The sequence below is a fragment of the Trichoderma asperellum genome, chromosome 1 (assembly GCF_020647865.1).
Source record: "Trichoderma asperellum chromosome 1, complete sequence".
Taxonomy (NCBI): Eukaryota; Fungi; Ascomycota; class Sordariomycetes; order Hypocreales; family Hypocreaceae; genus Trichoderma; species Trichoderma asperellum.
Window position 1 is genome coordinate 325840 of NC_089415.1, and position 22201 is coordinate 348040.

At 45.6% G+C, this 22201-nt stretch overlaps 9 protein-coding genes across 9 annotated transcripts; 4 read left to right on the forward strand and 5 right to left on the reverse strand.

Annotated features, from left to right (window-relative positions):
- Nucleotides 1-548: 548 nt before the first annotated feature.
- Nucleotides 549-1929, reverse strand: TrAFT101_000056 (uncharacterized protein; the record flags this gene model as incomplete). Its single annotated transcript, XM_066125900.1, has 4 exons — nt 549-882; nt 955-1112; nt 1503-1603; nt 1698-1929. 4 exons carry the CDS (start codon nt 1927-1929, stop codon nt 549-551), a joined length of 825 nt encoding a protein of 274 aa, XP_065981997.1.
- A 668-nt stretch (nt 1930-2597) lies between these two features.
- TrAFT101_000057 (uncharacterized protein) lies at nt 2598-3288 on the forward strand (the record flags this gene model as incomplete). The annotated part of the gene is made up of 2 exons (XM_066125901.1): nt 2598-2778; nt 2849-3288. 2 exons carry the CDS (start codon nt 2598-2600, stop codon nt 3286-3288), a joined length of 621 nt encoding a protein of 206 aa, XP_065981998.1.
- A 590-nt stretch (nt 3289-3878) lies between these two features.
- TrAFT101_000058 (uncharacterized protein) lies at nt 3879-4456 on the reverse strand (the record flags this gene model as incomplete). Its single annotated transcript, XM_066125902.1, has 2 exons — nt 3879-4072; nt 4147-4456. 2 exons carry the CDS (start codon nt 4454-4456, stop codon nt 3879-3881), a joined length of 504 nt encoding a protein of 167 aa, XP_065981999.1.
- A 1976-nt stretch (nt 4457-6432) lies between these two features.
- TrAFT101_000059 (uncharacterized protein) lies at nt 6433-7361 on the reverse strand (the record flags this gene model as incomplete). The annotated part of the gene is made up of 2 exons (XM_066125903.1): nt 6433-6982; nt 7045-7361. The coding sequence occupies 2 exons, from the start codon at nt 7359-7361 to the stop codon at nt 6433-6435; spliced, it is 867 nt and encodes a 288-aa protein (XP_065982000.1).
- A 515-nt stretch (nt 7362-7876) lies between these two features.
- On the reverse strand, nt 7877-8689 carry TrAFT101_000060 (uncharacterized protein; the record flags this gene model as incomplete). Its single annotated transcript, XM_066125904.1, has 1 exon — nt 7877-8689. The coding sequence occupies one exon, from the start codon at nt 8687-8689 to the stop codon at nt 7877-7879; it is 813 nt and encodes a 270-aa protein (XP_065982001.1).
- Nucleotides 8690-8957: 268 nt separating this feature from the next.
- On the forward strand, nt 8958-10180 carry TrAFT101_000061 (uncharacterized protein; the record flags this gene model as incomplete). The annotated part of the gene is made up of 2 exons (XM_066125905.1): nt 8958-9205; nt 9310-10180. 2 exons carry the CDS (start codon nt 8958-8960, stop codon nt 10178-10180), a joined length of 1119 nt encoding a protein of 372 aa, XP_065982002.1.
- Nucleotides 10181-14340: 4160 nt separating this feature from the next.
- TrAFT101_000062 (uncharacterized protein) lies at nt 14341-14931 on the forward strand (the record flags this gene model as incomplete). The annotated part of the gene is made up of 1 exon (XM_066125906.1): nt 14341-14931. The coding sequence occupies one exon, from the start codon at nt 14341-14343 to the stop codon at nt 14929-14931; it is 591 nt and encodes a 196-aa protein (XP_065982003.1).
- Nucleotides 14932-17401: 2470 nt separating this feature from the next.
- On the forward strand, nt 17402-19871 carry TrAFT101_000063 (uncharacterized protein). Its single transcript, XM_066125907.1, has 2 exons — nt 17402-18106; nt 18226-19871. Exons 1-2 carry the CDS (start codon nt 17668-17670, stop codon nt 19767-19769), a joined length of 1983 nt encoding a protein of 660 aa, XP_065982004.1. The 5' UTR covers nt 17402-17667; the 3' UTR covers nt 19770-19871.
- On the reverse strand, nt 18851-21936 carry TrAFT101_000064 (uncharacterized protein). Its single transcript, XM_024901270.2, has 3 exons — nt 21463-21936; nt 21106-21364; nt 18851-21029 (listed from the first exon to the last, which is right to left on the reverse strand). The coding sequence occupies exons 1-3, from the start codon at nt 21888-21890 to the stop codon at nt 19821-19823; spliced, it is 1896 nt and encodes a 631-aa protein (XP_024755773.1). The 5' UTR covers nt 21891-21936; the 3' UTR covers nt 18851-19820.
- Nucleotides 21937-22201: the final 265 nt, after the last annotated feature.

Sequence of the window (22201 nt, forward strand, 5' to 3'; positions counted from 1 at the left end):
CCTCGGTTGCCCGGAATGTCCGTTGGCACCCGTTCTCTCTCAGATGCAGATATGATACAATGCAATTAGCGACAAACCCATTTTGAAATGGGGATTGCCGAAGGTAAACCTCGAGGTTGCGGTGCAAACAAAAACTGACTAAAAAATAATGGCTCGCCATGATCGGTTGTTGTACCCGACTGGGCTAGCTGACTTGAGAAAGGAAGACCACAATGTAGCATGCTCGTTATCGTAGAGTTAATACATAGTAGCATAACCAATTTTTTGTCTGACATTGGTGTCAACGTATGGGCTACGATGCTCGATTCTTTCTGAGTGTTGCAAAATTGCCAAGCTCTGGCAAATACGTGAGACGCGGCGTGTGAAATGTTGGTGGAATAAACAATAAACATCCCGGAAATGGGGGGGGGGGGGGGAGAGCCAAGGAGTCACTAATGGTAGGAAAATAGACCACTTTTTCTTTAGATCTCGGTTGAATAGGTCCAATACCGGCGCAAAACTGGTAGTCATCCATATATCACGGATGTCTCATCAGAACCGCAGTCCATCTAATTCCCGTCTGGAATAATGGCTCTAACTTCTATACTTGCCCGATGGGCAGCTCCAGGATTTGCCGTAGGATCGTTGAAAGCCCCATGTGCGACGCACTTCGCTACGCCATCAGCACTATCATCTAGCTTAAACAAAATCACCTCATCCATCAACATGCCTTTCTGATAGAACCAGCGATGCGCAGGGCTGTACTGAATGTCATAACCTTCATTGCAGCAGCGAGGAAAGATGACATCAGTGCTGATATATTCTTTCTTGGTGATGGTTCGGTAATCGCATAGCGCTAGGGGACAGTCCTGATGGGTGATGGGGGGGACGGAGCGCCAAATGCTGTGAAGCGTTTGGTTAACAAGGGGCATATTTTACTTTTCAAGGTCTAGGGAGATGCGGGCATCTACATACTTTACCAATCGATAGCGCTTGCTCAAGACATCATCTACGTTATTGGAAAGTGCAGTGCCATTCTCAACTTGCAGGACGCTTCCGTTGCATTGCAGTGAGCCAGAAAGAAGGGGGTTTTCCAAGGGGTTGTCTCCCAGTCGAGGGTCCGCACCACGAAACTATTGGCCGTTAGTATCCAACGAAAAGTAATAACTGCTATTTGAAGCCGCGACGGTATACACCAAAGCTCACATTGTATGCATAAATGAACACGCGCTCACACGCAAAACGCTGCAGAAGCCAGCTGTGTAGAAATGGAAGATACCTCTCTTGCACAGTATCATCGGACCAACTGTCCATCTTAAATGGCAAGTTTTGAAATTCAAAACCTGATGCGTCGAGAGTAAACAACTCCTCGTTTCCGCGGACGTTGTAGATATTTACGGGGTAACTCTTGCGATAATGTTGCTTCGTTTCAGGTCTCTCAAAAAGGGAAGACGACTCAGATATGGCTTCTGGCGTTTATAAAGCTCAAGGGGAGCAAGGTAATTGAATTCTTCGACACTAACAACCGGCAGTTGCCTGTCTTGGACCTGTTTATCAAGCTCGGAGCAAAGAACTGTTAGGAAGTCTGCGGCGTGATCCTCGGCCATCTTTAACTCTATCGCTTCTGATTCAGGCGGGTGTATTAGCACTTTCAGTACCAAGACCGGACGAAACCCAATTAGATGAGCACGCGAATAACAAAAGAGTTCAAGTCTCACCATTCTGAGCATCGGCAGCAGGAACGGGATCATTAGGAGGCAGGATGGTGTACGCCTGTTCAGTCTTGGCAGCTTCATTTCTAGTGTAACTGCTCCAAGGACGATTGAAAAAGTTGCTAGGGTCAAAGCGCCAATTAATAAACTCAGGACTGTCGGTTTTGAGCCAGCGCTGCAAATCATCTTGGTCTTCTGGCGGCCAGACACTCTGCCATGGTCGTTCAAGACCTGGCATATCGGCTGTAGCAGCGGCATCACTGAATGAATACAAATTAAGCACTTCAGCCATTTTAGCTCTTTGACCTGGAGAAAACTGTTCGATCTGTAGCCGTTGGATTTAGCTATAATATTATAGCTATTTAATTATATTTGATGGCTACTGGGTTCGTTGTCCGTTGTCCCAAATCCGAATGCTGGTGACTAAGAAATTCCTCCTCGTCAATCTGACGCATCTCTATGCCCACTCAATTGCCATTGCTTTTCGACTCCTTGATTTACTCATTTCGCTTTTTCTCGTTTTGTGTAGTCAGCACACGTATGCTGACTAGTCGCTGACTATGCTAAGTCGTCCTAGTTGGCACAGCTGGGGATTCAGGGGGAGAACAAATGTCTGCTGCGGTGGGTGGGGGAACTTAGTTGTCGTTGGCCGTCAATTGCTAGGGTTATACTAGATATCTACGGTGTTGTCATCGAGACCCGGACTTAAATATTGTTATTTCATGATTATTGTAAAGGGAAGAGGTCACGCGGAACTCCCGTATTGGATGAAGAAGAACCCATGCTAGCCAACAACAGAGCACGACATTCGGCAGGTTCGGCGGTTTCCACGGCAGAACCATACACAAAAGCATCTTTTAGTTGGAAAGCGGTCTTTGCGAGACAATCACGGCTCAACCTGTTGGAATGTCTCCTGCTCGGCATGCACTCTGTAGCGTTCGATCAGATGTTGCCCGTTTTCATGCATCATCCGCGTCAAAAGGCCGTTCAGACCCAAACGAGCTTGATACACTTCAGTGGTGGTTTTGGCATCAGTTCCAATCGAATCGGACTCCTCCTCATCTTAAACGGAATTTTTGGGATGTTCGTACAGTTTATTATATTCCCACCAGTGGCAAAGCGATTCGGTGTGTTGACATGCATGAAAACTTGCACAGTTCTGTTCCCTGTCATTTATATTGTTTTCCCGTTCACATCTCTCATTGAATCAGACCAGAAGCAACAAATTATTGGACTGCTCCTCATTGCTTGCAAATGCTGCATGACTGTTTTTGCCTTTCCCTGTAACGCCATTCTGCTTACCAACTCATCTGCCAGTGCCGGAACACTTGGTACCCTGAATGGAGTTGCGACGAGCGTTGCTGAAATTGGCCGCACAATTGGACCTACTATGGGTGGCTTGATGTTCAACGTTGGTGTCGAAGCTGGGCTCATTGTCTTGCCATGGTGGGTCATGGCAGCTATTGCTTTGGCTGCGGCCCTGCCTGTATTGTGGATGGAAGATAGACCTACACCCACAGAACTTGCGCCACAGAGCCAAGAACATGCGAATGCAGTAGAAGACTGTGAGGTCGGTGCCTCACGTCGGAGGCAATAGAAATATAGCAGGGCTGTTACTATATCAGAACGGCATGAGATGCAAAAGAGTCAGTAACCAGTCGACGATCGGATGAGCAACAAAATTAAGGCATCGCAGTCAGTTAGCGAGTGTTGCTCGTCGAGAGAATCTTCGTTCGTCAACACATGAAGACATCCTCATGGACTGCAAGAATGCGGGAGAATTAGTATATCTTCGTCCACAGCTATAGACAAAATGATGTGTAGACAGAGGAGTAGAGGTTCCCAATGTGCTAGGTATCATTCGTCTTCTTCCGCCCCTGAGAAACAAATTTTAAAATTCTCACGCTGAACCAGAACAACTTGTAGAGCACCTATCTATTGCCTTGACTCTATTTTCCGAGTATTCGCTTCTCAGCCGCCCTCAAAATAATATATATACTACATGTGAACGCAGCCGCAAGGAACTCTCCGACATCGCCTCCCGGACTACCGAATTTTGCAGCTATAGGCCCAACATACCACATTTGATTCATTCCCACCACTCCTCCAGCCAAATACCCCGCCAGCAAGCTTACCACTGCACCAATGCCCATGGACAACTGTCTGGGTTGATCCCAAGCATCGATATCATAGCCTGAACCACGTGTCTTCTACCAGCAGGATTATCGTAAAGCACACAGTCCAGTATCCCAGAAGGCTAACAAAATTCTGAACAACGGCAGCCAAGCTGTCTTTGCCGGCCATGGCGAGAACCGCGGAGACAATTGCCACGAACAGCGGCCACAAAAGCCTTGGAATGGCATGGAAGTAATCACCAAGAGCTGTATAGATAGGCCGCTGGAGTAGCAGCTGACGATGTTGTTTCCGAGTACGGAGAACATGAGTATCACCATACTGAACTTTGAGAAGCCGATAGGATGATACACAGTTTGAAGTAGACCCCCAGGCCCGTGTTTTGAGAAGGCTTCGCTATAAATGCTGTCCGAAGAGTTGAAGGCAAGTTCACCTACGCACGACCGGATTACGGTTGTGAAGATGGTTGGAATGCCAATTCCAAACACAGTAAGTAAGAACACCTTCCAGGTAGGCGTATTAGATGAGTAATTGCAGTAATAGTCTGCGACTATCGGGGACCAGCCAGATGCGCTCGAGAAGTTGATGGCAATAAAAGATAAAAACGGACCTGCAATTCCATCTTGAGCCATCGAAACGCTTGATGAAGACGAATTCAGTCGTGGCACTGTCTGTGCGAGTAGTATTGATAAAAAGACGAAGATCCAGACCCAAGAGAACTTTTCAAACCTGTGAATAAAGGTGAAGCCAAAAACAGAAATCGTGTAAGACAAAACCTGAATGATAATTACTCCAACGTCAACCGTCAATTTATAGTCAGACACCGCACTCAAAAGCTGTCCGCATACAACTAAATTGACAACGGAAAACCCAATTGAAGCTGTTACATTCAGCAGATTTTGGCCCCCGAAATCCAAAAGAATATCTAGCAGTGGCCACAGCGCGAAGACCAAGCTGCCAAGCGAAAATAAAAACCAATCTTGCGTTAGTAGGCTACATCGATAATTAAACCACGAATTTAACTCATTTAGAAGTCAAAAGCTCACCTTTGGACCCAAGGTTCCTGTAAACGAAGGACACAGCGCGCCTAGAAAACAACCAATCACTGTACCGGCTACTGAGAGAGGTAAAGATAGTCCGAACAGAGGACCCAAGAGTCCGATCTGCAACGTTCCAACATGCATGGTCATCGACCACCACATAAAGAACGTATTCAGTATGGATGGTGGTGTTCTTTTCTCTTCCGGGATTTGATCTACGCCCTGTGTTTCAATGCCAACCCGTCTATCAAGATTCTTTTCGAACTGGTGCAAACGTCTTAGCAGTCTATTTTGCCCGATGAGTGACTTGGCAAGAGATTCATCTTGCTGTATAATGATTGGAGAGAGAGCTGTTTCTATGGTGATACTGTCGCCGGGGCGGTGAGCTTGTTTTTTTGCATTTGTGGACGAGTCCTGCGACAACATGGCTGCCATGGCGTTGACGTCACGTTTGAGAAAGGGCATGAGGAACCATCACATCAATGCTGTTTTTCAGCATCTATGAGTAAACTTTGTTGCAGAATTCTTCTGCTAAAACTGGACGTAGCGCCAATTTCTGGCAGGTTGAAGAACCGTAGGCTGACATTCCGATTATGCTGTCATGCTAACTAGGAATCTAACTATGTTTCCTATGGATAGCTGCAAATTTGGACATGCTGACTGTCACTATCTCTTATACAGTTGGCCATTATCCCTAAATGTCGACTAAAAAAGAAGTCATGCAATACCGCAAAACCGCAGACACGCATGGCATTGCTTGCATGATATTACGACTCCTTGCGTCTCATCCATCGTAACGAAATTTGCTACTAATACTCCCAAGCTCAAGTAACTCACCTCAGGTCGTAAAATAGCGAGCATTAAGCTCGGAAAAGATCACAGACATACTAGATATGAAGGTCTACTCTCTATCTAAAGCCTGTCGGTTTCTCTCGAAACGGCTGCTTCCCAGCCGGCATTTCAGAAGGGCATCATCCTCCAGCCTGAGCAAGACAAGAGAATAGTAAATTGCCTTTCTTATCTGCCAGAATCAATGACAACACGTTTAACTGACTATTTCCTACAGTTTTGTGATCGTTCAAAACAAACCTAATGTAGACATACAACAATCTGCCCTTCTACCAGGGCTTCCTGACGATTCTCGATTTACTTTCACTGGTTCCATGTTTGATGCTAGTCCTGGTCAGGATAATTGTCGCAAGATAATTGGTACTTGTCTTGCATGCACCTCCGAGAACGAAAACGAGGTCTTGAAACCCATTCGAGAGCATCCTTATAATCGAAAGGTGTCTCGAATATTCTACTTAACAGCTACTGTATCCCTTGTGTCTATCTAACACGTTTATAGGGCATCTGGGATGTAGATACAGTGGAATTGTGGCCTCTGGAAATTGTTTTGACTAGCAAACTGCAGAAGAAGAAGCCTGGCGATACAATATGAGTAATTAGAAGCTTGTATCATAGATCCTGAGCTAGGTCCGGCTAAATGTGGATTGATTAAGCGTGTAATTATGTCTTTGACCCGTATCTTTCAAGGTTTATTTGGCATTGTGGATAGTTCAAGTGTCTCAATCACTAGCTGACGAATTAGACGGATAATGCTGCTTTTGCAAATCGAAGATGCGTCTCAAACTGAATGAATTGTGCCTTTTCCAAGTCCCAGATCCCTTCTTGAATATACGGGTAAGCGGCCAGAAAAAAGCTGTCAAGATCTGCCGTAAGGGTCGATTAGCAGACCTGACAGATTCCACGGCGGCAATGGCGCCACCAGGCGAGTAAAGGTTAAGGTGGTACTCAATTTCACTCATTTCTATTCTCTGCCTGCGGAGCTTTACTTGAGTATCTCGTCTGCCAACCAACTCCAGCGACCCATCATCTGCATACCGCACTAGATCTCCAGTGCGGTACGCTCTATGTAACTTCGCATCTGGGGGGCTGTTTGTCCAGGACGCGGGTTCGATAAAGGCACCCGCTGTTCTGGCCTCATCGTACAAGTAGCATCTGGCTACCGATGGGCCCTGGATGATGACCTCACCGATGGCTCCGATTGGAGCAAGTTGCTTGTAGTTGTCCTGAAGAACGAAACGACCCATAAATGACTGGACTGCGTGTGCTTGCCTATGTTAAGAGGGTCCCTAATACTCGAAGAGAAGTGATTTACTGAAGAAATGACGGAACACTCTGCCGGACCCCAGGCGTTGAAAAGGACAACTTTGTCGGCCCAAGTATTGATGATTTCCAAGTCGGGAGCTTCACCCCATACAGTAAGTGACTCAAGAAGAGGGACATCGACTGGAGAAAGCAGTTTTGCAAGTGTTGGAGTCATGCCAGCCCAATTGACACGGGGATTATTGATGGCACCTTTCAAGTCGTTCATTCTCTGCTCGTCCGATGGGATGCAAATACAGGCTCCGACCATGAGGGTAATCAAGATTTCCAGAAGGATAGCATCGAAGCTGTGAGCTGTGAAGTGTAGGACACGAGACCGCCTCGTCATTCGCAGGATTCGTGATGCGCTGCCGCGGCTGTGCAGTATGCTCTATGCTCCAGTATAATACCCTTTGGAACACCCGTGCTGCCAGAAGTGAAGACTACAAACCCCATACTATTAGGCGTTGCAGGAAATTTATTGTTACAACGGGCAGAAAGTCTGGCGATAGAGTTCTCGTCCACGGTGAATGCTGTAACCGAAGTTTTTTGAAGAGTTTGGGTCATCTCGCGACCACATAGAACGAGAGGAGCTTTAGCGAATTCAATGAGATGCAATAACCGGTTAAGTGGAAATTCTGAATTTAGTCCTACTGGGGCTGTCCCAGCCTTCAGTATTCCCAGAATGGCGACGACAGTCCAGGAGGATTTGGGGAAAAGAAAGGGAACGATTGCCTCTCTTCCAACACCCAACCCTACTAAATGCCAGGACAGACGGCTCGATAAGTCATCTAGTTCATGGTAGGTAAGGCCCCCATCCCAGGAGCATATAGCAATGTCTTATGGCGCTGCTCGAGCCCTGTCTTAGATGACTTCATAGATGCATCTCTCATCCATATGTATCGCACTCGCATTCCACAGTTGAACCCTTTTGCGGTCTGCATCACCCATGATGTTGATATTGGATAGTGTCTCATTCTCATTTTCGATCAAAGCATTGGCTGTCTCAACGAAGCTCTCCCCAAGACTTGTCGCTCTATGAGAGCTCAATAACTTTGACATGGTTGCAAGGCGGGAGAAAACGGAATTGCCAGATGCAGTTTCAAAGATGTAAACCGCGAGTGGAATCTGAACATAGCTTGACCATTTCCCCACCTCCAGAGCCGGATCAACACTATTCGCATCCAACATCTGCACAATAATGGAGTCGTACAGCCCGGTTGTTAACACTGCGGGAGTCACAACTACCATCTCGTCGTCTTCCGGGGTAGTCTTCGTGGATAACCCGTCGCCCGCTGGTTCCCTCAAATATCTCACTTCTAAAGCCTTCAGCAAGCCTGCAAGGTGTTGGTTCGAATCAATCTTACAACGGAACAAGCTTAGCCTTCGGCTAGTTGGTGACAAGCCGACGAAACCTGAGCAAGGTGAAGTGACACCAGCGAAGGCGCTAACGGCAATTGCCCAGGCCAGTTGATATATGGACTCTGCTCTAACATTGTTTCTTGTGCAGTAGTCTTCTATCAAAGCTTTATTAAGTGTACTTTTTATTTCAATCGTTGTCGAGACCTGCTGGTTCGAGGTCGCGCCAGCCTGCTCATAGTTATGAGAACAGATGAGGCATACATCCCAGTCTCGAATGTGTTCTTTTGTCTTGGCAAGAGAATCTGAAAAAGGCATTGCGACTCGAGTAAAAGACAAGCTGCCTGGTCTAAATTTCATAAAGTATGCAAACAACAAAACCAGTGCTCCGCCATGCCACGATGCCTGCCTGACGACTCCTTGATAAACACCATGAGACAAGCTGCTTTTAGACCGGCCTCAATTCTGGCTGGCTTTGAAGGAACCAGCCTCGGCTATCTTGTTCGGAAAGGCAGTGGTGTCGATCTCTGGTCCGCTTCCCAGTGAAGCCAAAAATGTTCGTAGCAGTGCAGGGTTCTGGTCTCTGATGTTTCTCACTCTGGCTCTCGTTCAATGCACCGTTTTCATTATTCAAGGAATTGCCTTTGCATACTGCTCAGAGCGGTTAATTCACCGCGCTCGAAGTCGGGCTCTAGGTGCCATTCTTCACCAAGATATTTCCTTCTTTGATCAGAAAGAGAACACCGCCGGTGCTCTTGCAACTTTCTTGTCGGTAAACGCAACAGCACTGGCCGGCATTAGTGGCGCCACACTCGGCACCATCCTCATTGCGGTGTCAACATTAATATCAGCGATTGCGGTTGGTTGTGCATTTGGCTGGAAACTTGGTTTAGTTTGTTCCTCTCTTATTCCTGTGCTGGTGACCTGTGGCTTCCTAGCGTGCGCTTCACTGGCGATTTTGAGCAACAGAGAGATCTTTACAACCGGGCATCAGCAGGCTACGCGAGCGAAGCTATCTCGGCCATTCATACTGTTGCCGCTCTGACGCGGGAGAATGACGTTTCCAGACATTTCAAGAAATCTCTCTCGGAATCGGCAAAACAGAGCTTAAAGGCAAACATCAAGACGTCATTGATGTATACTCTTGCACAATCGCTGCTGTATGCCTGCATGGGACTTGGATTCTGGTACGGTGGCCGGTTGATTGTCCACGGTGAGTACTCCACGTTTCAGTTCATCGTGGCGTACTCTGCCGTTATTGCCGGAGCTTTCTCTGCTGGTCTTGTCTTCTCGTTTGCTCCAGATATAGGCGGTGCTGCCAGGGCTGCCCACAGTTACAAAGTTCTTTTTGACCGGCGGCCGCTCATCGACCCTCGAAGCTCTGCGGGCTCCAGAATCAACTTTGGGAATTTGAAAGGACAAACTGAATTCAGGAATGTCAACTTTGGGTATGCCTCTCGACCTGCCCATCAGGTCCTGACGAACGTCTCCTTCGCTGTCCAACCGGGTCAGCACGTCGCCCTAGTAGGCGAGACGGGTAGCGGCAAAAGTACAATTATCGCACTGCTCGAGCGCTTTTATGATCCTCTATCAGGTAGTATCTTCATTGATGGAAAGCCGATCAGCTCTCTAAACGTAGCTGAGTACCGTCGCTCACTCGGTATGGTGCTTCAGGACCCAACTCTATATGATGGGACAATCCGGGAGAACATGGTATTCGGTCTTGAGGTAACATCAATACCGGACCAAGCTATCGAAGCCGCTTGCAAGAAAGCAAACATTCTCGATTTTATCCTTTCACTGCCGTAAGTTCTCTCTAATTCAGTCTTGTAATACTATGTCGGACATGGCGTCTAGATTATTGGACTAACCAAGACCCCTTATGGCGATGGCTTCTCAACCCTTGTAGGCAACAGAGGAAGCCAGCTCAGTGGCGGACAAAAGCAGCGACTTACCCTGGCGCGTGCCCTATTAAGAGACCCTCGCATTCTTCTCCTCGATGAAGCAACTTCGGCCGTAGATTCACAGTCGGAGTCGTTGATCCAAGAAGCTCTGGATAAGGCGTCAGAGGGACGCACAACTATTAGTATTGCTCATCGTCTTAGCACAATACAAGCTGCAGACAATATATTAGTGTTGGAGGCAGGCAGGGTTATAGAATCTGGCACCCATAGTACTCTAATGGCCAAGAGGGGCAAGTATTGGGATTTATGGAATGCGGGTCGGTAGAAACCAAGAGTCTTGTGGTGGATATGAGTTCAGGAGGCATTGGTCTGCGGCGTGCTCGACGGGCTGGCAGAAACCCTTGAAGGACTCCTATAGAAAGGTATCTTCCAGTGGTTGGAACCAAACACAGGCCGAGAGCTATTTAATTAATTTAAATATAAATAAAAAATTATTTTTCAATTTTTCTTAAACTTACTATATTTTTTATTAATATTCTTAAATTAATACATAAGTTATTATTTTATTTTTTGTTAGTATAATAGATTATAGTTAATCTGGCCGTGCCTACCCTGTAGTCTTGTTATAGCAACTACAAAAAGTAGGTTATAAAAATATTTGCATCTAGAGATAAAATTATAATTAATTTTAAAAATAATAAGTTCAAAAAGGTAAACTTTTAATATCTCTAATCTAACCTAAGGGAGAAGTTTCTACAGTATGGGACAGTAGCAGTGATATTTCCATATATAAGGACTACGCCGGTGACGGTAAAGACATTTCCAGTCGAGTCTGTAGTTATAGCCAGCGTAGTAGGGATGGCCGCTGGGGTTTCTGTCGCTGACTGCTGGGGGGTTGCTTGAAGCACCAAGTTTATGCTTAAAGTCTATACTGGTAAGGGAGCAGCCGGAAAAGTAATAGTAACACCAGCGGATGCGCAAAATTGCTGGGCAAATGAAAAAGTAGCTATAAAAATAACAGGTTAAACATATAGCTTCTTTAAGGGGGGTTAGGCACTATAAACCTTCCTGATCACTTGCATTACAAGTAGCTAATATATAGGGAGTAATGGCAGTGATAAAGCTAGTGTCTGCACAAATACACTTAGCATCAGTTACAGCGCACCCTGTCGCTGCCATTGCATCAAGAGCGCACGTTTGCTACCAGCTAAATTAGCATATGCTAATAGTAGCGCTGACGGACTTACAGGACTTACAGCGCAGGTGGGTAGGCCCGGCAGGCTTTGTGCTAGAATGGAAGATGAACGTAGGAAGGTGCTGATAATAATATTCAACTTCATTTTAAATGTAAGCTCTACGCGCTTCATATAGTAGAATTAATAAAGTAAAGCACGGGTAGTGAAATCGACTTTGAGTTGTTAGACCAGGATAATATTGCAAAAAGATATACAGGAATTCTATAGCTCCTACCAGCCTATGTGCCAGTTGTAAAGGTGTTAAATCTTCAGAGCAGATCCAGACCCAGATCCAGATATGCATTAAGAACTGGGCTCTAAAGTGCTAAAGCGGGGTAGCACGCTAAAGTCTGGTGGCTCTAGTCATAGACCCTGCTTTACTATTCCACCAAACGCCACGGCGTTATTTTTCCCTGGAGGTGTACAATTCCTGCCCTATAAGATATCCTTCTGGATATATGGTGGAGGTTATGTAGCTTCTTGGTTTTATAAGAGAATGAAGTATTCGCCTTGGCTGAGAGACTCGGAGGTGTTGAGAGCCCTGTGATGTCCTTGTATGTATGACTCAGGAGTGAGAGATCAAGTCGGGGTGTTTGATGATTTGATCTGACTTAGCATTAGCATTGAGGATATGGCAGACTTGAAAGAGGATCTGGCTAATGCTATCGCAGACGCAGCATTGAAGGGGTAAGAGTGACGTCGCTTTCGGCCATTAGCTATCTAGACCTGCTCTGTCTTATTCTAGGCGATTGGATAATGGGCGGCACTAACTATTATCCTTTGCAGGACTAGGTGCTAAAATTGGGTCTACATGATTTTGCATTCCAGATCTGAAGCTTGTAATCAAACTGACACAATACCTATTTCTCCGCTTTCTAGCTCGACTTGTGAAACTGCGAAGAAATAATGCCTGATAGTAAAAGAGGGGATGTATGCAAGGTAATAACAACCCGAGTCAACATGTCCTGCACTACTACAACGGATGGTTACAATTGGTGTATTTAATATCGCATATAAATTCCAAAGGTAAACAAAGGATTGCATCAGATATAGTCCAGGAATAGGCTTTAAGCTCTATTATATCAGAATAAACCTCCTGGAAGCTGGAATCTTACTGTTGAAATACCCTCTACTGAAAGATAATATAGATACCTTTCGGCTATGAATTTGAGATAAATTAGCAGTGTCTGAAAGTCTCCTTGCAATAGGTTTGCCTTTTATAAATCTTGTAATAGGTAGCTTTTGGAAACTGTTTTTTATGATAATGTACCTTGATAGTTGCCTGCCTTTAATATATAAGGCTTAAACTTAGCTACCGCTACGCTTGTATTATTTAAAGCCTGGGCAAACAGCTTGATAGGCATTCCTTAACAGAACCTTTATATCTCAATTATTATATAAATTAAGCCACAGCCACTAGTTAACTAGCATATTAATACTTAAGTCAAATGGCTGTTGGAAAACAAGCGCTATATTACAGTAAATTAGTGCTATAATATAGTAAGTCAATATTATATTATATTAGATAAGCACTGTAATACGGTGCGTAAGCGAGATATTATAGTAGAAAAGCTTTATAATACAGTTTGTAAGTCCTGTATTATAATGGAAAACCCTGTATTATAGTCGCTAAAAGTGTAAGAACTTCCCTTTACAAGCCCTACCTTTTTGGATATCAAATACGCCTGCTTGGATACCGGATATACTGCCTTTAAGTTCAAGAGAGTCTAAGAGATTGGGCCGCTATGTGTTCAAGAATACCGTGCAATTGTTTATCCAAAGCATGGGAATAAATAGAGAGAGCGAGATTTAGCCTAGAATTTAGGACTTTATTATTAGTGTGTGATGATCTATGAAATAAATTTAATTACATGACAGGACCAGTTCAGCACGAAGTCGCAGGCCAGAGAGAGTCGTGTTTACGACGTTGGGCAAAACTAGAGATAAAAATAAAAATAAATGTATGCAGTACAATACATATGCTTGCGCTTCCATATTCATAGTCAGCGGAAAGCCAAATGAGGTGATATAGCGTTATTAATCGCTGTTACAAGGTACGGAGTTATAATAGTCGAGCGTCCCTATTGATTACACATATTTTGTTCCAAACCGGCCGAGTCTGGCTATTAAACTAGTCAGAGCCAAGCCAATTCGGAATGATGCGCACAATTTTGCTAACTACACACGAGTAGGATTGATTATTCATACTATCTAGGTGCTCTGCCTGACAGCTTACTACAGCATAAACAAGTGAGACTTGCTGAAATGATTCAAGGGTTAAGGGCAAGTCAAACATAGGAAGCAATCAAGCCATATGATGTCGGCAAGCGGTCAATGCAATAAATCCCTCCTCCTAAAGAAAACAAAAGGGGTGGAAGAAGAAAGTCAAAGAAAGACAGCAAGATAAGAGAGAGAGAGCACAATAGAGATAGAATTGTAGGAGCTGGGTATGAATAAGAAGAACTGTGGGTCTAGATGCCAACGACATGCATTGATTGGACTAGCTGGCTAGCTCCTGTGTTTGGTGGACAGCAGGTACGAGATTTACGAATAAACCCGAGATTTTGCAACGGCATGAGCTGAAATACGAAGGAGAGTGGGGAGTTGTGCAATAGGCCCTCATAGAGTCCATACAGGACTGGAGATATTCTACGCATGGCCCTGGCTCCGGGGTTTGTTCTACACCCACGTTTCCATAGAACTATGTAGGAACATATCATAACATTTAAAGCCCCATTTATCACATATATAATTAGTGTCAACCGACATTTGAATTGTTATCTCGTTCACTTTCGTCACGTCATATTTTAAATTACACATACGATTACTAATGTCTCTCTTGAGCGAAGACGTTGCTGCTGCTGAAAACTACCGTGTGGTGCTCCCACCAGCTGGTGGACACGTAGTTATACGACCGGTTATGATTCTGCAGCTGCAAGGTTTTGACGGAAGTGGTGCACTGTACGAAACCTTTAACTTCTTCTCTGTCAACACCTGGTCCTCAATGCTCTCGCGAGACATCGGGAATTTTGGAAATCATGGCCAGCGAACTCCTTCCATAATCCTCACACGAGACGTTATCTCCTCCAATGATGAATCCTCGTCCGACATGGCGTCATCCACATTTCAAGGCATTGTTTCAGCTGGTTCTTACTCCAAGTCAATGGACAGTGGTAAGAAATTGCTGGACGCCGTATGGACTGCCAATTTACACTGCAACATCGCAAAACATGGTCAAGACTTATTCTTCATTTATGTTCACGACCAGAGTATAGCACAATTGGAGCTGGATCACAAGGTATGCGATTTGTTAGATTGGCAAAATAGGTCTCATCTGTTAATCCATGGCATAGACTTGTCAGGTTACTATCTGGACGGCGCCAGCCACAAAACAAAGAACTATTCTCGGCCAAATTTCTAAACAGGGCGTAAGTTTGGCGAAAGAGAGTCTGTGGAGGGACACCGTAGATACTCTTTTGGATGGCGATCGATCTAGATGTTGCAATGTTGGTCAATTAGGTATGGCTGTATTAGAAGGAAAAAGTCTGGTCATTTTAACGGGACTTTGGGCCGCAAGTTTGGCAGGTTTGGCTGTAATACCACCCTAACGGCAGCATCATCCGCGCGCATGCCATTTGCTATCTGATCCTCATGAACGCCCTCAATTGCATACGTTGCACAAGAGAGATACTGTTCACATAACTATTTAAGTTCGTAGTGTGATACATTGTAACAATTTGTTTGACCAATTCCTTAGCTGTGATAAGTCCGATACCCCAATAGAGCATCGCACAGTCTTAATTATTGAATCAGCTAGGTAATTCATGAATCGATTCGGCCCTCTTATGACTTTTTCTTAAAATCATTATTTTGTTTTTATTTGTTAGTGTGGTTAAAATATATACTATTTTAAATTCTTTTTTTGCTTTCAAGTAGTATTCCTTGACATTTAAAGAAGTTTAGTACTTTTGCTAATCTTTGATTAGAATATTGCTCGTGCCCAGTAGAACTGCAAAATTGATACCTATTTATGATGCCGGGGAGTGTGCATGGATAAAAAGTGGTGTAATACAACGGATCCGCCGTATAATAGTACGCTAGTAGTGTCCGAGTTTAAGATAGAATCCGAGCAAAAGCAATTGGTCGGTATCCAGCTGTATCGGATTCTCGTGGTAAACAGTTGATACACATAAATAAATAGTTGACGACGAAGTGCGTCAAAGGAAATGCGGGAACATCCCAGCCCAGTTGTTCATTTCTTCATTGTGCTCACCACCAATTGCTTAAATATAAGCTCTAACTCACCAATATCATGTGCATCGTTCTTGTCTAACTTCGCTGGCGCAAAAAACATCTGTGAAAGGCTCAAAGTTGCCCGATCCGAAGCAAAATATATTAACTCCTTGAATGCTCTGCAGCTACGACATATTCGAACGAAAGTGACGATGGCGGATAGCAACAGTGGCTTGAATACAATTGATTTCAAACTCTACCAATACACTCATTCACTACCGGCGGCGATTGTCGCATCCGTGGTTTTCCTCACCTCAACTACAGGCAGTTGCTCAAATTAATTAGGCACAAGTCCACTATTGCATTGCCTTTACAATTGGTGGATTGTGTTCAGTATTGCACTATAAATGAAAAAGAAGCAATCCCCTCAACCTCACTGACTTTTGATCTTCTAGGCCAAACTATCGGATACTGCGGGCGTATTATCTCTCATTTCAACACTAACTCCGTCTTAGTTTATTCTATTCAGGCTATCCTCATTCTTATTGCTCCTGCACTCTTTGCCGCTTCTTTTTATATGATTCTCGGATGTGTCATTCTCGCAACACGCTCATCACACCTCTCTCATCTCAGTGCATCTACTTGCAAAGGGTTTTGTCTTAGAAGATATTATTTCTTTCACTCTCCAGGCTGCTGGTGGAGGGCATTCAGGCTGCTGGTACTCTTGAATTATATCACCTATGGGAAAAGATTATTGTAATCGGCCTGTTTATAAAAATTATCGTTTTCGGGTTCTTCGTTATTACATCAATTGTTTTTGATAAGCATATTGGATAGCAACCAATACATGTGTCATTGTCTGCAAAACTACCCTGGCAGAGGCATTTGATGATTCTTTATAGTATTGTAAGTGGGTTTATTCTTGTACGAAGTATTTTTATCGCATGACCTAGCCCTTGCAATGTCTGATCGTGGCTCGAGATGCTAAATTCCTTTAGGGTCTTGGCCATATGCCTATAGAGAATAATTAGGCCAGTTAGCCTATGTACAATATATGTATCTCCCTTTTATTTGAGCTCATTTGCGGTACATGCAGATGAAATTATTGGACAATCATTTTCAAGCTACGCCAATTTTTTGGGTCCATCTCCCTCGCACGCATTCCACAAGGTTGACGATAGATTGGCCCCGTATAAGGCTCCCTTAGCCTGCCAGTCGCATGTATGTTAATGTGGCTTGGCTAAGTCGGCGACCTATGCGTAGCCACATAGGGGCTCGCAAGAAATCCGAACATTTCGTATTCCTCGGCATCGCTCGCTTTAGGCGTTAAGCTTCATCCTAATTAGCAGATCTGCCCCTGTGCGATAGAATTTAGTAATTTATGCCGCCCGGGGAAGTATATAGGTATATTATGATTTTCATATTCCTCTTCCCCTGTAATAGACCTCTTCGAGCACACTTTCTCGTCATTATAGTCTTTTTTTTTAAAGTTTTCAGCTGTCTTTATTTCTCGCGAACGGTAGCATGTGGCTAAATTCCATATGGTTGAGCCTGGCGCTGCTTCCCCTTGGTCAGGCTCGAGCCGTTCTGGAGCCTGTACAGCGACAGGATCAGCGGGCCACCACGAATGCTGGCTTCACTCCCAATTTTATTTCCACTTCAGACGATGTGATTACCTTGGACTCAACACACAATTCTCCTACAGTCCAGATACTTGATTATAGGTACAGCGTAGAGGGCATCCCGGCTTTCGAGGTTGTATCAGTTGATGGAGATACCTCTAACTTCGAGATCACGTACGGGGAAAGTCGTGCTGCTTTAAGCGTCTATATGGTATAATTCACCCATCCTCTTCCATTCGATTCGTTCCCATCTAATGAATTAATTATTCTAATCGGATGGGCCCCTTCCCCTCTCAGCAGCGATGGATACTTATCGGGTCAACCGATATCGTATAACCGGGCCAGGTCACATTTCAAATCGCCTCATCCAAGGTGCTTTTCGATACCAGAAGCTTAATCTTTCTTCCACTGGCGTCCTGAAGCTCAGAAATGTCGGCGTGCGTCCGACAATCGACACCACTGCAATCATGCAACTTCCCGGCTCCTTTCACAGCGCAGATAACAAGATTGATGCTATTTGGAAGGTTGGCGCTCGCACGATTCAGATGACCGAGATTCCCAAGGGTAGCATCCCGGACTTTTGGAAGGTCACTTCAGAGGGAGCTTCCGTGGACAGTCTCGCCCCGCAGGTTCTCGGGAGTGCGGCCGCCGCACAACTCTTGAATTACAATGTCGACTTTAAGGTTAAACCAGTTGTTGACGGTTTCGGCTTCACCGTCCTGTCGGATACCTTGAACTCCGGTATTTACATCTCTTGTGACGTTATCAACAAGCACATTGCCGCCTATGTAGGATCCACAACGATTAACCAAACGTTGCATGAAGCCCAACTACCGTCCAACCTCACGCCGCTGTGGCAGTCACAGATGTCAGAGTTTCTATCGATGGCATTCCTGTGCTGCAGCTCTCGCAAATGTCGCGATTCTTTGGTTCTGCCGGCCTTGGCGCTTCCTTTGGCCAACGTGCTGTCTTTCGAGACTTTTCACTGACAACGCCTACTGGAGACGAGATTTACTCTCATGCCATGACAGACTCCAGCTTCCTCTCGGACTTCTTTATGGGGACTTACCCCAACGCCGCTGTTGTCGATGGCTCTCGGCGTGATCGTATTGCTTACACTGGAGACCTTGATATCGCTAGTGGAGCAGCGCTGGCAAGCACTCACAATGTGGAGTCCATTCTCGGATCGCTTAACCTTCTCGGACCCTATCAGGCGACGCCGGGTTTCTTTATCCCGCCTGCCAAGATCCAGCAAAAACCTCTCGTGAGTGGTATTAATACGAATATTACCGGCTTGATCGGGTATTCGTTCAACTTCTTGACGGCTGTCGCTTCAACATATATGCATACTGGTGACACCGCATTCGCAACAACATGGGCCCCGAAGATTAAGAAGATGCTTGACTGGGCAGATTCGCAAACACTTGAAAATGGACTATTTAACCTGTCTGACGTTTCTTTCGGCGGAGATTGGAATTACTACGACCCGCCACAATCCGGCGTTGTCACCAAGTTTAATGTTTTATACGCCTATGCTCTACAAGAGAGCTTGGTCATCCTTACTGATGGCGGTGTTGACTCGACGGTATATCAAAGCCGTCTAGAGAAGCTGCGCGAGGCCATCGACACGCAGCTGTGGAGTGACCATTTGAAGGCTTACTACATATCTGAGGGCCTCAAGACTGCGTTTGCGCAAGACTCCAATGCGATAGCCATCTTGGCTGGCGTCAACAAGAATTCCAGCCACTCTACAGAGACCATTCTTTCCACACTATCAGCAGACCTTATGACCCCTGTTGGACCGCATTCCTTCTCAAGCGGTGCGATATCTGCTGGTTTCCATCCGTCCATCAGCCCATATGCATCTGCATACCATTTGCGAGCTGTCTTAGCCTCCAATGCTAGTGAAGTGTCTCTTGAATTGCTTCACAATCTCTGGCGCCCTATGGCAGATATAGCAAATGTCAATTACACTGGTACGTTTTGGGAGACTCTGGATCCCGAGGGACGGCCTGGGCTAGGGCTTCCGACGAGTTTGTGTCACGGCTGGGCTGCCGGGCCCACTGCGGAGCTGACCAGATATGTTTTGGGCGTGCGGCCGAGTCAGCCAGGCTGGAAGCGATTTGTAATTGCGCCGGTGACTCTCGGACTTGAGATGGCTAATGGCACCGTACCTACTCCGAACGGGAGCATCAAGGTTACGTGGAGGTTCGGCGACGCTGGCTTGTTAAGCATGGAGGTCGACGCGCCGGCCGACAGCACTGGAATTGTAACAGTGCCTACCCCTCTGCGGGTACCAGCCGAACAGTCTTCCTTCACCATCAATGGACATGCTGTTATGGGCACAACATTCAGGGTAACGGGGGGATCGAACTTCATCTTAACACAGATGCAAAAAGTATAAGCTTGAAACAGTGGATTGTTGGGCAATGGCTGTTAAAGTCTAGCTGTACTTTTACTTATGTAGTAATAGAGCTAAATAAGCTAGGATTCGGTAGCCAGCAATTATACCAATCATAATACCAATCCATGTTCCTTGAAGTCCGGTACTAATACTGAACAGTTGGAGAACATCGGTACCTTGGAACTTTCCCTCAGAGTTCAGATTACTTGGATATGCGCACTGGTACTGGCCGGGAGAAGGCTCGGCGCAGTCGTATTGGCGATGTTGGAACTCATTGACCATCATCCCTTGAAAGACATAGGCCTGATAGTCGATATAATGAAAGACATACTTCCAAAAAGGGTTTAGAATACTCATCGGCACCAGAAACCCATCAACACACATCCAAAGACCGTTAGCAAAGGCCGTAATAGCCAGAGCAACAACAAAGACATTGAAGAGAGAGGAAACAAGAACAACAAGAGACTCCGCAGCCACCAGATCCAGGAAGAGCCATAAGACCCACATAAAGAAAGTCGATGCATTAGAGCGGAAACCAATAAGCCAATATACAACGACCGAAAAGATTGTTGTAATAATAAAGAGAAATGGGAGACCAATGATAAAGTTGGACATCATAAACGCCAAAGGCCCGACCAGGCCGTTGGCTCGCTCCTGCTTGAAGGTACTGACATCTTCCAGAAAAGCTGGCACGTAGGCAACGGCCATAAAGGACATAAAAGCACTACCGAAAAAGATAGCGTTAATATAGGGCTGCACATATTTTTGCTCTGCGTTGAATTGGAGAAAAACGGTGCCCATGAGGATAGCAAGACCAAGATACATAACGATACGGATGCTGTATGCCATAATATCGCGGTATGACTTTATCCATGACCTATGAAGCAGCACAATCGGAACATTCCACGGACTGGACCGTTCGACAGAGTAATGCAATATATCTTTTGAAGCAGCTTCTCGAGATTTCTGCACGACGAGTTCAAGGCGCTTCTGACTCTCAGATGCAGCCCAAGATTGACAGATGTGATCAGTTCGACGGCGAATCTCTCCGTTTTTATCCAGGTCTGTATTAATCAAGTCTAGGAAGAACTCGGCCGGGTTTGTCTCAGCAGGGATTGAGTGCCCGATGCTGGTAAAATATGCAGTCGCGGCAGAGATCGGACCAAAGTAACAGGTACGTCCTCCAGATAGAAGACAGAGTGAATCAAATTGCAAAAATGTTGCCGACGACGGCTGGTGGATCGATGCCACAATTACTAGCTGCAAGACAAAAGCAGAGCTTGATTAGCAACGATTGCGGAGGTTACGTGAACTAGCGTCGTTGAAGGTGACTTACATTGTGCCTGCGGCCAATATCCTTGATATAAGTGCAAACCTCAAGACTAAGAGCGGAGTCCAACCCGCTCGTTGGCTCGTCGAGAAAGAGAATCTTGGGATTTGTCACCAAGCGACTTGCGACTCCTAGCCGTTTCTTTTGACCTCCACTCAGACCCTTCTTCATAGTCGTGCCAACAATTGTGTGTGCCTGGGATTGCAAACCGAAGCTCGCGATCAGATCGTCAACGCGCTGAAATGCTTCTCGTTTAGTCACGGTTCTGCAAATGCAAATGTATGTTAGCGTCGTCTGAGAACAAAATACAAGTACTGGCAGTCGGCTCGCACGAATGTGCAGGCACATGAGGTGTTGACGCACGCTGGAAGTGAGAGGCGAGCCGCGAACATCATTGTTTCCCGAACCGTCAAGCTACCAATCAGAGCATCTTCTTGCTCTACGTAACTAGACAAGTCTCGAATGGTTTGCAAGGATGCCTTGGAACCATTAACCAAGATGTCCCCATAAGTTGTGGCCCCGGCAGCAGCCACCCGATGCGCTAGGGCGTTGAGTAGAGTCGTCTTTCCGGAGCCACTGGGTCCCATAATAGCAAGCACCTCTCCGGCCTTAACTATTCCGCACACCTTATCTAAGATGGACAGCTGACGGCCTGTCTGGCGGTCTTTGACAACGACGCTGAGGTCGTGCCATGCGAACGAAGAGACAATGTCATTGGCTAATACAGCACTTTGAACGCGGTTCATTTCCAGATCTGCGGCCGCATTGCCTTGGCCATCGTTGGGATGCATGATGTCTGGCGTAAAAGATGATTATGATTCAAAAGTAAAAAAACTGCTGAAAAAAATGCGTGGTGTAACGATCAGTTGTCAGAATATGTCTATCAAGCGTTATGGCACAATCGGTATACGGAGAGGATGTGCTAATTATATCATCTCGCGGATAATCAAAGGTTACGGCAACCGCTCTATGGCAATGCTCACACCGGGAGAGCCTATTATAGTTTGTGATACACATCGGACAATCGGTCGCGGACATTTACAACAACTGTCATCCGTACAAATGAAATTTAAAAATTCCAACTATGATGTCAGTGACGCTG